Genomic DNA, 13,957 nt, shown 5'->3' on the forward strand with positions numbered 1-13,957 from the left:
GGAGGCAGTAGGTCACTGTGAGTGAGAGTCAGCAGGAACAACAAATACCAAATTTAGATCTTCCAGAATTCCACACAATGGAGTTATCAGATACAGAGTTGCTATTATGAAATGTTTAAAGGGATAAAAAATGGAATCACAAAGGATAACAAGCAACAAGAGACAATTGAGAATAACTGTGGATTTGAAGGGAACCAAATGGAAATAAAAACAACTGCTGAAGTAAAATACTCAGTGGATGGCTGAAGTAGTAGGTTAGACAAATGAAGAGAAAATTTAGTTTCCTGGAAGACAGACCTACCAAAATCCCCTAGAGTATGACACAGACAGACAAGGCAAATGTAAAATGAAAGAAACATTAGCTATTGAAAACAGAAAAGAGGTTTAACATACATCTAACTGAAGACCTTGAAGGAGTGAACAGAGAGAATGTAGGAGAGATGGTATCTGAAGAAATAATGTCTGAGAATTTCCTAGAACTGATGAAGACATGAATCTACAGATTCAGGAAGCAGAGGTATCATAATGAGGACATGTAAAAATAGATTTGTATTTAGATATATAATAAAACTGAGAAATACCAAAGAAAAGGAAATCTTAATGCAGAAAAAGCAAAAAGAAACTTCATAAAGGAATGATAATTATTATACTTTAAAATCAGCAACACTGAAAGTCAGAAGAAAGGGGCATAATCTATTAAAATTGATGACTGAAAATAACTGTCGATCTAGGATGGTTTTCCTCAGCATAGCCATCTTTCAAGAATGAGAATGAAATAAAGATGTTTTGGCTAAACAAAAGTAGAAAAAGTTTATCAGCTACACACCTTCATCTAAAGGATGTTCTTCAGGTAGAAGGAAGGTGATCCCAGAAAGGCCATCTAAGATGCAAGAAGGAAAGATCAACATGCAGGTAAATCTAAACAAACTCTGTTAGAAGGGGGCTCTGCTTTGACCTGTTCCTGACAGCTAGATGTAGCCGTGGTGAGCTGAGAGGCAGAACCACAGGGCAGCCTGCTGTCTCTGACTAGATCTCTGCCAGATGCCTACCAGCTGGTCCATGACAGAGTCCTTCCAGATGCCCCAACAGTCCTCTGCATTTCTCATGGCTTCTTGATGACCCTGCCCGCTAAGTTGAAAAGTTTCAGATAACTGAAGCCAGACTATGACCTAGAAGTTTTTGACTATTTTCTCTTATTTCTTATTTGGGTCACTTCATCTAATAATGGCAATATGTCTCTCTCCCTGTAAAGCTAGATTTGTGTTTATTCTCTAGTTTTTCAAGGATGAATACTATATTGTTTAGGAATAGGTACACTGGTGGTAAAACTATGAAGAAAAACAACAAAAAAAGGTTAAAACAAACGTCAAGATGGTAGGAGACAGAAAGGGAGATGTGCTTGAGATTGCCCAAGGGACTACTAAGGTATAAGCAATGATCTTCTTATCCTTGATGGTGAATACATGGTTGTTCATTTTCTCATTATTATTTTAAACAGCACATTACATTTATTGTTTATAATATATGATAAATTTGTATTTAGAAATATAATAAAACTGAGAAATACCAAAGAAAAAGAAATCTTAATGCAGCAAAAGCAAAAAGAAACAGTGGAATATAATGAAAAAAACACATGGAATATAATGAAAGTGAAATATTAATCCTTAAATAATTATAATTAGAACAGAAGAAAGGATGAAAATTAATGAGTTTAGGGAATTCCCTGGTGGTCCAGTGGTTAGGACCCAGTGCTTTCACTGCAGGGAGCCCAGGTTTGACCCCTGGTCCGGGAACTAAGATCCCGTAAGCCGTGTGGCACGCCCAGAAAAAAGAGTTTAGCGTCTAATTTAAGAAGCTTAAAAAAAGAACAAGAGAATAAACACAAAGAGTAGAAGAGTGAAATTAACAAAGGCCAGGGCACAGTGTGATGAGATAATAAACAAAGACAAAATAGCATTAATGATGTGCAGGGTTTTTTTTTTAGTATTTTTACTTATTTATTTTAAAAATTATTATTTATTTATTTATTTTATTTTTGGCTGCGTTGGGTCTTAGTTGCTGTACGCGGGATCTTCACTGAGGCATGCGGGAGCGAAGTTGGTTTTAAAAGACTAATAAAAACCCACAAACCTCTGCTGAGATTTCTTTGCACAGATCTTAAGTATACAGAATTAAGTCTGTTTTGTCAAACGTATACACCCATGTAACCACACCCTCATGGCCTTACCCAGTCAACACCCCATCAGAAGCAACCACTGATCCGATTCCTATCACCATAGATTAGTTTTGCTTATTTCAGAACTTCATATAAATAAAATCATATAGTTTATAATTTTCTTGTGTCTGGCTTATTTATTCAGCGTAATGCTTTTGAGATCATTCATGCTGTTGGCAGTGCTGTAGTTTGCTCCTTTTTATCTCAAGGATATACCACACGGTAATTTCCATATCTAATATCCTGGTTATGGACCCCTGGACTATTATGAGTACACTTGCTATCAACATTCTTGTACAAGGCATTTTTTGGACATACGTTTTCATTTTTCTTGGAAAAATACCTAAAAAGAAACTGCTGGTTCACAGAGAATATGTATGTTTACTTACTTACTTACTTACTTTATTTATTTATTTAATTTTTTTGGCTGTGTTGGGTCTTCGTTTCTGTGCGAGGGCTTTCTCTAGTTGCAGCAAGCGGGGGCCGCTCTTCGTCGCGGTGCGTGGGCCTCTCACTATCACGGCCTCTCTTGTTGCGGAGCACAGGCTCCAGACGTGCAGGCTCAGTAGTTGTGGCACACGGGCTTAGTTGCTCCGCGGCATGTGGGATCTTCCCAGACCAGGGCTCAAACCCGTGTCCCCTGCACTGGCAGGCAGATTCTCAACCACTGCGCCACCAGGGAAGCCCTGTATGTTTACTTTTAAAGAAACTGTCTATTAAGATTTATTAGAAAAGGGACTTGCCTGGTGGTGCAGTGGTTAAGAATCTGCCTGCCAATGCAGGGGACACGGGTTCGAGCCCTGGTCTGGGAAGATCCCACATGCTGTGGAGCCACTAAGCCCGCGAGCCACAACTACTGAGCCTGCACTCTAGAGCCCACAAGCCACAACTACTGAGCCCTTGTGCCACAACTACTGAAGCCTGCGTGCCTAGAGCCTGTGCTCCGCAACAAGAGAAGCCACCGCAATGAGAAGCACGTGTATCACAACGAAGAGTAACCCCTGCTTGCCACAACTAGAGAAAGCCCACACACAGCAGCAAGGACCCCATGCAGCCAAAAATAAATAAATAAATAAATAAACAAACAAATAAAGATATCGAGAATGTAAAAAGGTACATAGACGGAAAAAAAAAACAAAAGAAAAAAAAGAATGTAAAAGGGTACATTATTACAAACACAAAAGATTAAAATGTAAGATAATACTACGAGTAATTTAAAAAACTTAGACAAAATGGTACAAAAATATAATCTACCAAACTGTCTCAGGAAGAATGGAAATATAAATTGATAAAAACACTTCGGAAATGTCTGGCATTTTCTATGAAAGTTGCAAATATGCATATCCTATGACCCAGCAATTCCATTATTAGGTGTCTCTTAGGCAACCTTGATAACTTACATACCATGAATAATGTACAAGAATGTTCACAGAACATTGTTCATAATGGTAAAAACCTGGAAAATATATAAATATCCATCTATGGATATTTATCACATTAAGAAATTCAAACTGAGAAAATTTTATAATATTTATTCATTTAAAAATAACAATAAACCCATTAATTACATGCTAAAATAACATTTTTAATGAAAATAACTATTTTTCTAAATAAAAATATTTAGTTAGAAAAGTGGCATTGTTTTACATTTTTGCAAATCTCTGTCTAGCATAGACAAATAGAAGACAGCTGGAGTCTCATATTTGCTTCTGCATTCAATCTGGTGTGATATTGCATGTCATAAGGCCTCTGGGATACTTCACCGTACAGTTGAGAGAAAACAAGAGTGAAAAAGAGCACATAATATAATGTCTTAGCATTCTTATGAAAATATATTTAACTTCACAGACCATGCTCTACCTGCTATTCTACACTCCAGCAATTACAATGAACAAACTACAGCGGCATACAACAATATACTGTTGTACAAAAGAAGACACAGACATAATATTTCAAATACATAAAGTTCAAACATGACCAGAACCAAACTATATAAACTACATTATTTATTAATTGTAAAATAAAAAGAAAAGCAAAGACATGATCACCATCAAAATTGGGAGAGTGTTACCCTATCAGGGAGAGAAGGAGTTATCACAGGGAGGGAAGGACCACATGGTGGAAAAGCTTCTTGGGGGTGGGGGGGACACAGTAATGTCCTATTTAAGGGGTTAAGTGTTTCCTGTAAAGGGCTAGATAATATTTGTTTTGTGGACCGTACTGCCTCTGGTGCAACTACTCAACTCTGCCATGGGGTGGGGGTGGGGGTGGGGGAGTGGAAACCACTGTGTTCCAATAAAACTTTATTTAAAAAACAAAGTGCCAGGCTGGATTTCGCCCAGAGGGCTGTAGCTTGCCAACATGTTTTATTTCTTGACCTGGGTAACGGTCACATGGGTGTTAACTTTATAATTACCCATTAAACTATTCTTTTATGGTTTAAGTACTTTTCCAGTAGTTACATTTTACAATAAGAAATGTAAAATAAATAAATAAATAAATAAAAATAAAAAGAAAGAAATAGAAAGCCTCAGTATTAAAGAAATTGAATCATAGTTAAAAATCCCACAAAAGATATCTGGCCCAAATAATTCCACAGGAGAGTTCTACCCAATTTTCAAGAAACATTAATTCAAACCATTTTATAATATTAAAAAATAAACTATTCATTTTATGAGTTTAGTTTGACCTTGAAATGAAAACCATAAATTCAGTATGAGAAAAATTATAAGACAATCTCACTCATGTACACAAATCAGAATATCCTAAACAACACATTAGCAAGTTGAAAGCAGTAATGCCAAAGATAAGAAAAGATGCTTAACTTCACTGGTAATTGAGGTAATGGAAATTAAGACCACAATGAGATACTGTTTTATTCCAACTAAAATGGCAAAAATTAAGAAGTCTGATAATATCAGGGGATGGAAAGGATGTGGTCAACAGAATTATACACTGCTGGTAGGAGTGTAAATAGATACAAATACTTGAGAAAAAATTTGTATTATCTTATCATACTTGAATTAAAAGAAAAGTTTGAGGCCCCAAAACTACATATAGCAATATATGATTTTTATATATTTCATAAACAAGCAGAACTAATTAATATTGTTTGGGGAATCATGTCTTTGTGATAAAACTATTGAAAAAATCAAGAGAATGACAAACAAAAATTTAGGATACTGGTTAGTGACCTTTGGGAGGGAGGCAGTAGGGTGCCAGAGCATAAGGGTACGTACGCAGATGTAACATATTGGTAGTGTTCTGGCTCTTGAGTTGAGTCATTGGTTCATGGGTATTCATTAAAAAAAATTATATTGTGTAATTTATGTTTGCTATATATATTTTTTAATTTACTGTAAATTAAAGTAGATAATTAAAAATAGACTTAATAAAGGAATACACGATTCTTTACTTGTATAGTCACTTGGGGAGAAAACCATAAAAAATAAGTTCCCTCACAGCTAACAAGATAGTCGTAAAACCTGTCTGCTCCCAAAATATGCTTGGCCCACTGTTGCCACAAGTCCTTAGCAAAGGAGTTTTATCAAATGAAATGAGCAGAGGCTTTAGACTAGAATAGTTGGCTCTATACTAATGAGTTACCTAATTTTTTAGTTTATTTTCCTCATCTATTAAACAGGCATGTTAATAATTGTTCCTATCTCACATTGCTAATGTGCAGATCAAATGAGATCATGTCTGTAAGGGATTTATAAATAGCAGTTAGTTTGTGAAAGCTGAAGGTTAGGGGACCATGAGGTTAGAGTTTTCTACTAAGGCATCTGGACCCAGAGGAAGCAGCACTGAAGGGGATCTGTGTACCTTGATGCGTTGATTGTTCTTCACATAGTGCAGAGTGTTTGACCGATTACCTCCAGCAACCACAGGTGGGTAGGCTAAGATGTCCGCACCACGGGCCCGGCATTCAAATTCAAACTGAAAAACAACAGCAAAGTACGACCGAAAGTCTGACTGAGATTTCCTCAGGGCAGCCCCAGCCCAGGCTCTCTTCAACAGCTCATACCTCCATTCAAGTACTTATCTTAAGTTAACAATGGAAAACTATTCGTCACATCTTTTTAACCAAACTTTTATGCTGTAACTTCAGGCCATTTCTTTTATGCTCACCCCAATACTGTTATTCAACTCTATTATTAAATCTGTTCTTTTCTCCTGAGTACTCTAAATTTCCTGCGATTTTCAAACTGTTAAGTCCAGAAGAGAACATGGAAAACCTACGATTGGGCTGAGTACAGAGAAACGGTCAGATACTTTACATGTTACTATTTGTTTTTTCTTATTTAGATCAACACTGAAATATGGCTTGCATTTTTAACAACAGCTCTAAATTACCAATTTCAACCTTTCAAATAGCTACCGACCTACATGCTCTGGAAATGTGAAAAAGGATGCTAGGCAAATGGTAAATTCTACTAATTTCATTATATCCTAGGATGGAGCTGGAGACTGGTTCATATCTGCTACTATCTGCAACACCACCTCAGATTCTTTGCCTTTACATTTACTTAAACAGTATTATTCTTCTTAACTCACACTTGCGAAAGTCTTTCCTTCTTTACCTGTTCTACTTTGCAATTTTCTCCATCTAATTGTAGATCTACATATTTTAGACTCATCTAATAAATTACCACTGACATTTAAGAACCAAATCCTCTCCACTGATATCTTGCTCACTTCCATGAAAGCCAACTGGATGCCATATGCAAATCAATGAAATTACATTTGCGTCCAACAAAACTTTTCCAGCCATTTAATGCTCACCTTAGCATAAAGAAAGCCTTCCTCTACAGGGGCTTTACTGGCAAACATGGTCTCTATGAAAGCCTGCAAAAAGAATGAAGAATGAAAAGAACATAGTCTCATTTTAACTACGCTGCTTATTCAAATGTTCAAAATACTGGCGCTCAAACGAAAAGCACACTTCTCCCCAACTTTGTCAACCTGAAGTTATGGCTTTGTGGGCATCATAATACCGATTTCCGAAGAGGAAAATATTGCTTTCAGGAATAGTTGACTGATGACAGACTTAGTGGAAGGGCACCCAACCTACCCACTTAGAATATACATTGTATATTAGAATAAGCCACATGGAAACATTTGACATTTACATTACAAAATGCTTCTACAGCCCTGGAATGTATGAAATTGTGGATTGACTGGTCCAGTCTACAGCAGGGTTTCCCAACCCTGGCACTATCAACATTTTGGGCTAGATTATTCTTTGTTTGAGGGCTGTCCTGTTCAATGTAGGATGACAGTAGCATTTCCCAACTGTGATAATCAGATGTTGCCAAATGTCCCCTGGGGGACACAGAACTGCCCCCAGTTGAGAACCACCGGCCTATACTATCAATATAAGTACTGTAATTCTCTGTGATAGCCACATTATATGTGTCATGTTTTCTATCTTTATAAACATACATGTTTATAATTCACCACTGTACCTTGTTCCAAAAAGGATTCTGATTAGCTTACATGGATACATAAAATACAAGATAGCATGAATTCATGGTAGAGTTAAAAAAAAGGAAGGCTTGAGAGGAATGGAGCTAAACAAAACCAAACCAAAAAGAGGCATAATGACCTTCACTACTACTATGGCTAATATGGACAGGCCACAAATTAATCTCTGAGTTTTCTAGCAGTCAATGTGAAAAGGGAAACTCTGTCGGCTATATAATTTCCAATGTCTGTGGGATAAAAACAAACCAGTTGCACAGGAATATGATTATATGATACTACAACTAGAAAGGAATTTCTCTCAAGTTGTTAAATGAAGTAATGAATTGAAGAAGAAATGTTTTTAATAACACTTCTTAATACAAGGTAACATCATCATAAAGCCCAAGAGAGGAAAAGCAAGTGGGATGTAATGGGAATATCTGCACGGCCTGCTGCCTTTTCTCATTCTGATCTTTCTTCAGATGTCTCATCCTCAGAGAGGCCTTTCCTAACCACCCTATCTAAATTAGCATTTTCCATCACACTTTATCCCCCTCCATTGCTTCATTTTTCCTCACAGTATTTAATTCCAGCTGACTATATATCATATATTTGTTTACTGTCTCTCCTCAGTAATGTATGTAGACTGAGGATAGGGACACAGGGACAGTCTGTTTTGCTCACCACTGTATCCTTAGAACCTAAAGCAGTGCCTGCCACCACAGGAGGTACTTAAAATAAGTATCTGCTGAATGAATTAGCAATTAAAATTAGTTAGGGACTAATTAGGTGGTCCAGTGGCTAGGACGCCGAGTTTCCACTGCAGGGGGCATGGGTTCAATCCCTGGTTGGAGACAGGGGAACTAAGATCCCATCCCGCAAGCCACGAGGCGTGGCCAAAAGGAAAGAAAATTAAAAAACACAACAGAAAAAAGGAAAAGTGTAGTAGCTCTACTGAGGCTCATACACTTTTTTTTAGAAAAATATTTATTTATTATTTTATTTATTTATTTTGGCTGTGCTAGGTCTTAGTTGAGGCACGTGGGATCTTTGTTGAGGCATGCATGCAGGATCTAGTTCCCCGACCAGGGATCTAACCCGGGCCCCCTGCAGTGGGAACACGGAGTCTTACCCACTGGACCCACCAGGGAAGTCTTGAGGCTCATACACTTAAAAGAGGGATTTGTCTTTTTGTTTATTTCCTTTCAAACTGTTAATGAATAGTACAGAGAATTTTTGAAGTCATGGTCCTTTTACACTGCTATGCAGACTAAACAAGGTAGAAAACTTCCTTTTGCTTCGTAGGTGGTCAAATGCCTGATTTTGCTTTACTTCTTTTTGTAATCAGTGTGCTTCCTATGAATCCATTTCTTCACAGATGATTCCAGGTATATATGGTATGTGGTTCATGCCACCTATCCTCACTATGTGTGTGATACCTCTTCTGTAAAGACCAAGGGGCAAACTTTATGACTGCCACTTATTAGGTTGTTTTGTCACAATGTAGCCCACACTCCCAACTAACACTTAACTCTCTTACCTCACTAGGTGCTATTTATTTATTTTTTTAAACTTTGTTTTATTTATGTGTTTACTATTTTTTAAAATTTTATTTAATTTCTGGTTGCGCTGGGTCTTCGTTGCTGCGCGCGGGCTTTCTCTAGTTGCGGTGAGCGGGGGCTACTCTTTGTTGCGGTGCGCGGGCTTCTCATTGCGGTGGCTTCTCTTGTTGCGGAGCACGGGCTCTAGGTGTGCAGGCTTCAGTAGTTGCAGCGTGAGGGCTCAGTAGTTGTGGCTCATGGGCTTTAGAGCGCAGGCTCAGTAGTTGTGGCACATGGGCTCAGTAGTTGCGGCTCATGGGCTTTAGAGCGCAGGTTCAGTAGTTGTGGCGCATGGGCTTAGTTGCTCCGCAGCATGTGGGATCTTCCCAGACCAGGGATCAAACCCGTGTCCCCTGCGCTGGCAGGCGGATTCCTAACCACTACGCCACCAGGGAAGTCCCACTAGGTGCTATTTAAATGTTTGTGTTCTGACTCTTTAAAAATGTAAAATGGGTTTTCTTTGCATTTCACCCTGTGCATCTCATAATCAGAGTACATCACTAATAGATACTGTATAGTTTATGGAGAAGGGAGAGTGGAGAGAAAAAGCATTTCACAAATGATTTCATAAAGGTTTTGTGTGTGTGTCCCCACATGGGTGATGTTATAATAAGGAGACTGTGCCATTTGGAAAGGAGGGGAAGGGCACTCAGGGCAGAGGGATGACCCAGGACTATGGCCCATCTCAAAGAGTTCAGGATGGCCAGCACATATGCTGGAACACATATGTCAGCACATATGTCAAGCACATATGGAGGAACGAGAAGAGATGAAGCTGGAAGGGTAGGTAGGAGGGGCCACACCATGAAAGGCCTTGCATGAGCATGTTGAAATGTAATCCTGAAAACAACAAGGAGCCACCCTGTTGTTTAAGTAGGAGAGGGACATCAGATTTATAAAGATCACTCTGCCACGGTAGAGTTATACTCAGGCAATAATGGAAGCAAGTAGACAGCAAAGGGATACTAGGTGTCCCACTGTGCTAGGCATAGGTCAAAATAACACAGCTTGGTATTTAAACCCAGGTCTGTTCTCTACTACACTATTCTGCCTCCCTAGGAGGGCACTTGTGGACTAGTTAATTAGATATAAGGGTTGGGGAGAAGAAATTATCTGGATAATTTCCATATCTCTATCTATGGTTGTTGGGTAAACATTGATATTATTAACCATGAGAAACAATACAGGAGGAGAGTCGGGTTTGGTGGAGGGAGAGCACAAGTTTAGATACTTACAGGAAATTCAGGGAGAGATGTCCAGGAGGCAGGATATGCGTTCAGCCACAGGCGAGATCAGACCTGGAGAAAGTCTGACTCCCACCCCACTTTTCCTTCTGCCCAAATATTCTAGCAATCCTCTGTCTGTAAACATTACTTAACTCTAATGGCAAGGTCCTTTACTTATTTTAAACCAAATCAGAGTGCCACACAGTCCAACTGATTAGTATCACATAGGCACAAATTATATTTGGCTTGCCCCCCAAAAGAAGGGAAATTTTTGTTTGGGCTAAGCCACAGAAATATAGCCTAACTATTCTTTTTTGTTGTTTTGGGGTTTTTGTTTTTGCTTTTCTTAGCATAACTATTCTTAAGGAAACTATTTTGCCCAAATATCCAAAAATCTTACAGAAACATTCTAGATTAGAATAGGGAAAACTGAGGGAATACAATCACTGACAGCTAGAAATTGTTTATTAAGAAAAATAAGGCCAGGACTTTCCTGGTGGCGCAGTGGTTAAGAATCCGCCTGCCAATGCAGGGGACACGGGTTCGATCCCTGGTCCGGGAAGATCCCACATGCCACGGAGCATCTAAGCCCATGCACCACGACTACTGAGCCTGCGCTCTAGAGCCCGCAAGCCCCAACTACTGAAGCCCATGCGCCTAGAGCCCGTGTTCTGCAACAAGAGAAGCCACCACAATGAGAAGCCCGCACACCGCAACGAGGAGTAGCCCCTGCTCGCCGCAACTAGAGAAAGCCCGCACGCAGCAACGAAGACCCAGTGAGCCAAAAAATAAATAAATACATAAAAATTAAAAAAAAAAAATTAAAAAATCCTCTTTGGATTTCTTAAAAAAAAAAAAAAAAAAGAAAGAAAAATAAGGCCAAATTCCATCTCCCTGTCGGTTGTCATTACTGAATTGGTAGATAAAGGGAATACCACAGACTTAATACTTCTACATTTTAGGACAATACTTAAAATAGTCTCTCAGGATAACTATGTGTGGACAAGTGACAGAAGTGTGGGTCAGAATACTCCTAGGTAGATTTAAAACTGATTTTACACCTTATTCAAAGACATCTGATCATTGGACTGATATCAATTCCTCTGGAGCCCTTAACATTATCCCACAGATCTAGTCTTAGTTTTTCTTCCTTATTTTAAAAATCAGTGATTTAGGGCTTCCCTGGTGGCGCAGTGGTTGAGAATCTGCCTGCCAATGAAGGGAACACGGGTTCGAGCCCTGGTCTGGGAAGATCCCACATGCCGCGGAGCAACTAGGCCCGTGAGCCACAACTACTGAGCCTGTGCGTCTGGAGCCTGTGCCCCGCAACAAGAGAGGCCGTGACAGTGAAAGGCCCGCGCACTGCGATGAAGAGTGGCCCCCGCTTGCCGCAACTAGAGAAAGCCCTCGCACAGAAACAAAGACCCAACACAGCCAAAAATAAATAAATAAATAAATAAATTTATTAAAAAAAAAAAAAAAAGAAAAGAATTAAAAAAAAAAAATCAGTGATTTGCAGGAAGACAAAGACATATGCTTATCACATTTATAATTAGCTGTAAGTAGTCTTTGCTGGTCTGGCCGTGGCAAGAGCACTGGACACTACTTGAAAGACACTGACAAACTACAGCACATACAGAGGAGGGTTACCAAAATAAGGGAAAATATAACAAATGAGGAATAGTTAAGGAAAACAAGTCTTCACTTTGGAAAGACTAAGGCAGAACACAGGAAAGCAGCCTTCAAATGTCTGTGTGCTATTCTGCTGTGAGGTTAATTCCAGCAGGTCTGGAATTAGCCTGAGCTGTTTTGCTAAAGTTCCCACTCGGCACTGATCCTGGTCAAAGTCTGAAATATGCTGGTTAACAGCGTTGAGAAGAGTTTCCAAGCACTTTGTTATCAGCTTGTCAGTACTGATAACAGTGAGATTAATGGTTTGTACTTGGTCTCCCTGGGACCTCTGAAGGGCTATGCTGTTTCATAGCAGGAATATGCTAATGTGACCAAAACCCAAAAATCGCTAGCTGAGATTCCATCTGGGGCTCCCTGGTTCCAAGGTGTTCTATCCATGCATCTGTGGTTCCTGAGCCACAGAGAAAAAGCACCATGCCCGGTCCTAAGGGAGGACAACAGAAGTTTGCACCCAGCTTCTCTGGACCTGGCTGTGAGACAGCCACTGGGTGTGACAGGTATTCTTACATTAATGCTGTTGCTATACTGTACCCTTCTTCTGTACTAACTGTAGACTTGTAAGCACTGTCACTGAGTCTTCCTTAACAACTGACCTGTTTAACTGCCATTGTTAGTACAGTTGGCATCTAAATCATTCATTCTTTTTTTAAACCTGAGATGAAATTCACATTACATTAAATTAACCAATAAAAGTGAACAATTCAGTGGCATTTACTATATTCACAATGTTGTGTAGCCATCACCTTTATCTAGTTCAAAAACATCTTCATCACCCCAAAAGAAAATGCCGTACCCAGTAAGCAGTTACTTTCCATATCCCCCTCACCCTAGCCCCTGGCAAGCATCAATCCGCTTTTAGTGTCTATGGATTTACATATTCTGGATATTTCATATAAATGGAATCATACAATATGTGATCTTTTGTGTCTGGCTTGCTTCACTTAGGATAATGGTTTCAAGGTTCATCAATGCTGTGGAATGTATGTCATTCCTTTTTATGGCTGAATAGTATTCCACTCTATGTATTGATATATATATTACATTTTGTTATTCCATTCATCCATTGATGGACATGTGAGTTGTTTGCACCTTTTGGCTATCCTGAATAGTGTCTCAATGAACATTCGTGTACAAGTATTTGTTTGAGTACCTGTTTTTAATTCTTTTGGGTATATCCCTAAGAGAAGAACTGTCAGATCATATGATAATTGTTTAATTTTTTCAGGAACCCCCCAAGTATTTTCCACAGTGACTGAACATTCCCACTGGTAATGTGCAAAGGTTCCAATTTTTCCACATCCTCGCCTACATTTGTTATTTTGTTTGTTCGTTTATTTTTTAATAAGCTATCTTATTGGGTGTGAAGTGGTATCTCATTTAGATTTTGATTTGCATTTCCTAAGTGGCTAATGATATTAAGCATCTTTTCATTTGTATATCTTCTTTGGAGAGATGTCTATTCAACTCTTTTGCCCATTTTGTAATTGGGCTGTTTGTGTTTTTGTTTTTGAGTTGCAAGAGTTCTTTACATAGTATTCTGAATACAGACCATTATCAGATTTATGGCTTGAAAATATTTTCTCCCACTCTGTAGGCTGTCTTTTTATTCTCTTGATAATGCCCTTTGACACACAACAGTTTTTAATTTTGATCAAGTCCACTTTATCTGTTTTTCTTTTGTTGCTTATTTTCATTTCATATCTAAAAATCCATTGCCAAATTCAAGGTCATAAAGATTCACCCTATGTTTCTGTTAA

General features: G+C 38.7%; 1 protein-coding gene across 1 annotated transcript in view; it reads right to left on the minus strand.

Annotated features, from left to right (window-relative positions):
* XPNPEP3 (X-prolyl aminopeptidase 3) overlaps nt 1–13,957 on the minus strand; it is a 56,194-nt gene that overhangs the window by 10,040 nt on the left and 32,197 nt on the right. Inside the window, exons 5-6 of the mRNA XM_061205516.1 lie at nt 7,001–7,063; nt 6,041–6,154 (exon numbers count right to left, since the gene is read on the minus strand). Of these exons, the coding sequence (XP_061061499.1) occupies nt 6,041–6,154; nt 7,001–7,063 (177 nt within the window). The remainder of the gene's footprint in view (nt 1–6,040; nt 6,155–7,000; nt 7,064–13,957) is intronic.

The sequence above is a fragment of the Eubalaena glacialis genome, chromosome 11, assembly GCF_028564815.1.
Source record: "Eubalaena glacialis isolate mEubGla1 chromosome 11, mEubGla1.1.hap2.+ XY, whole genome shotgun sequence".
NCBI classification, from domain to species: domain Eukaryota; kingdom Metazoa; phylum Chordata; class Mammalia; order Artiodactyla; family Balaenidae; genus Eubalaena; species Eubalaena glacialis.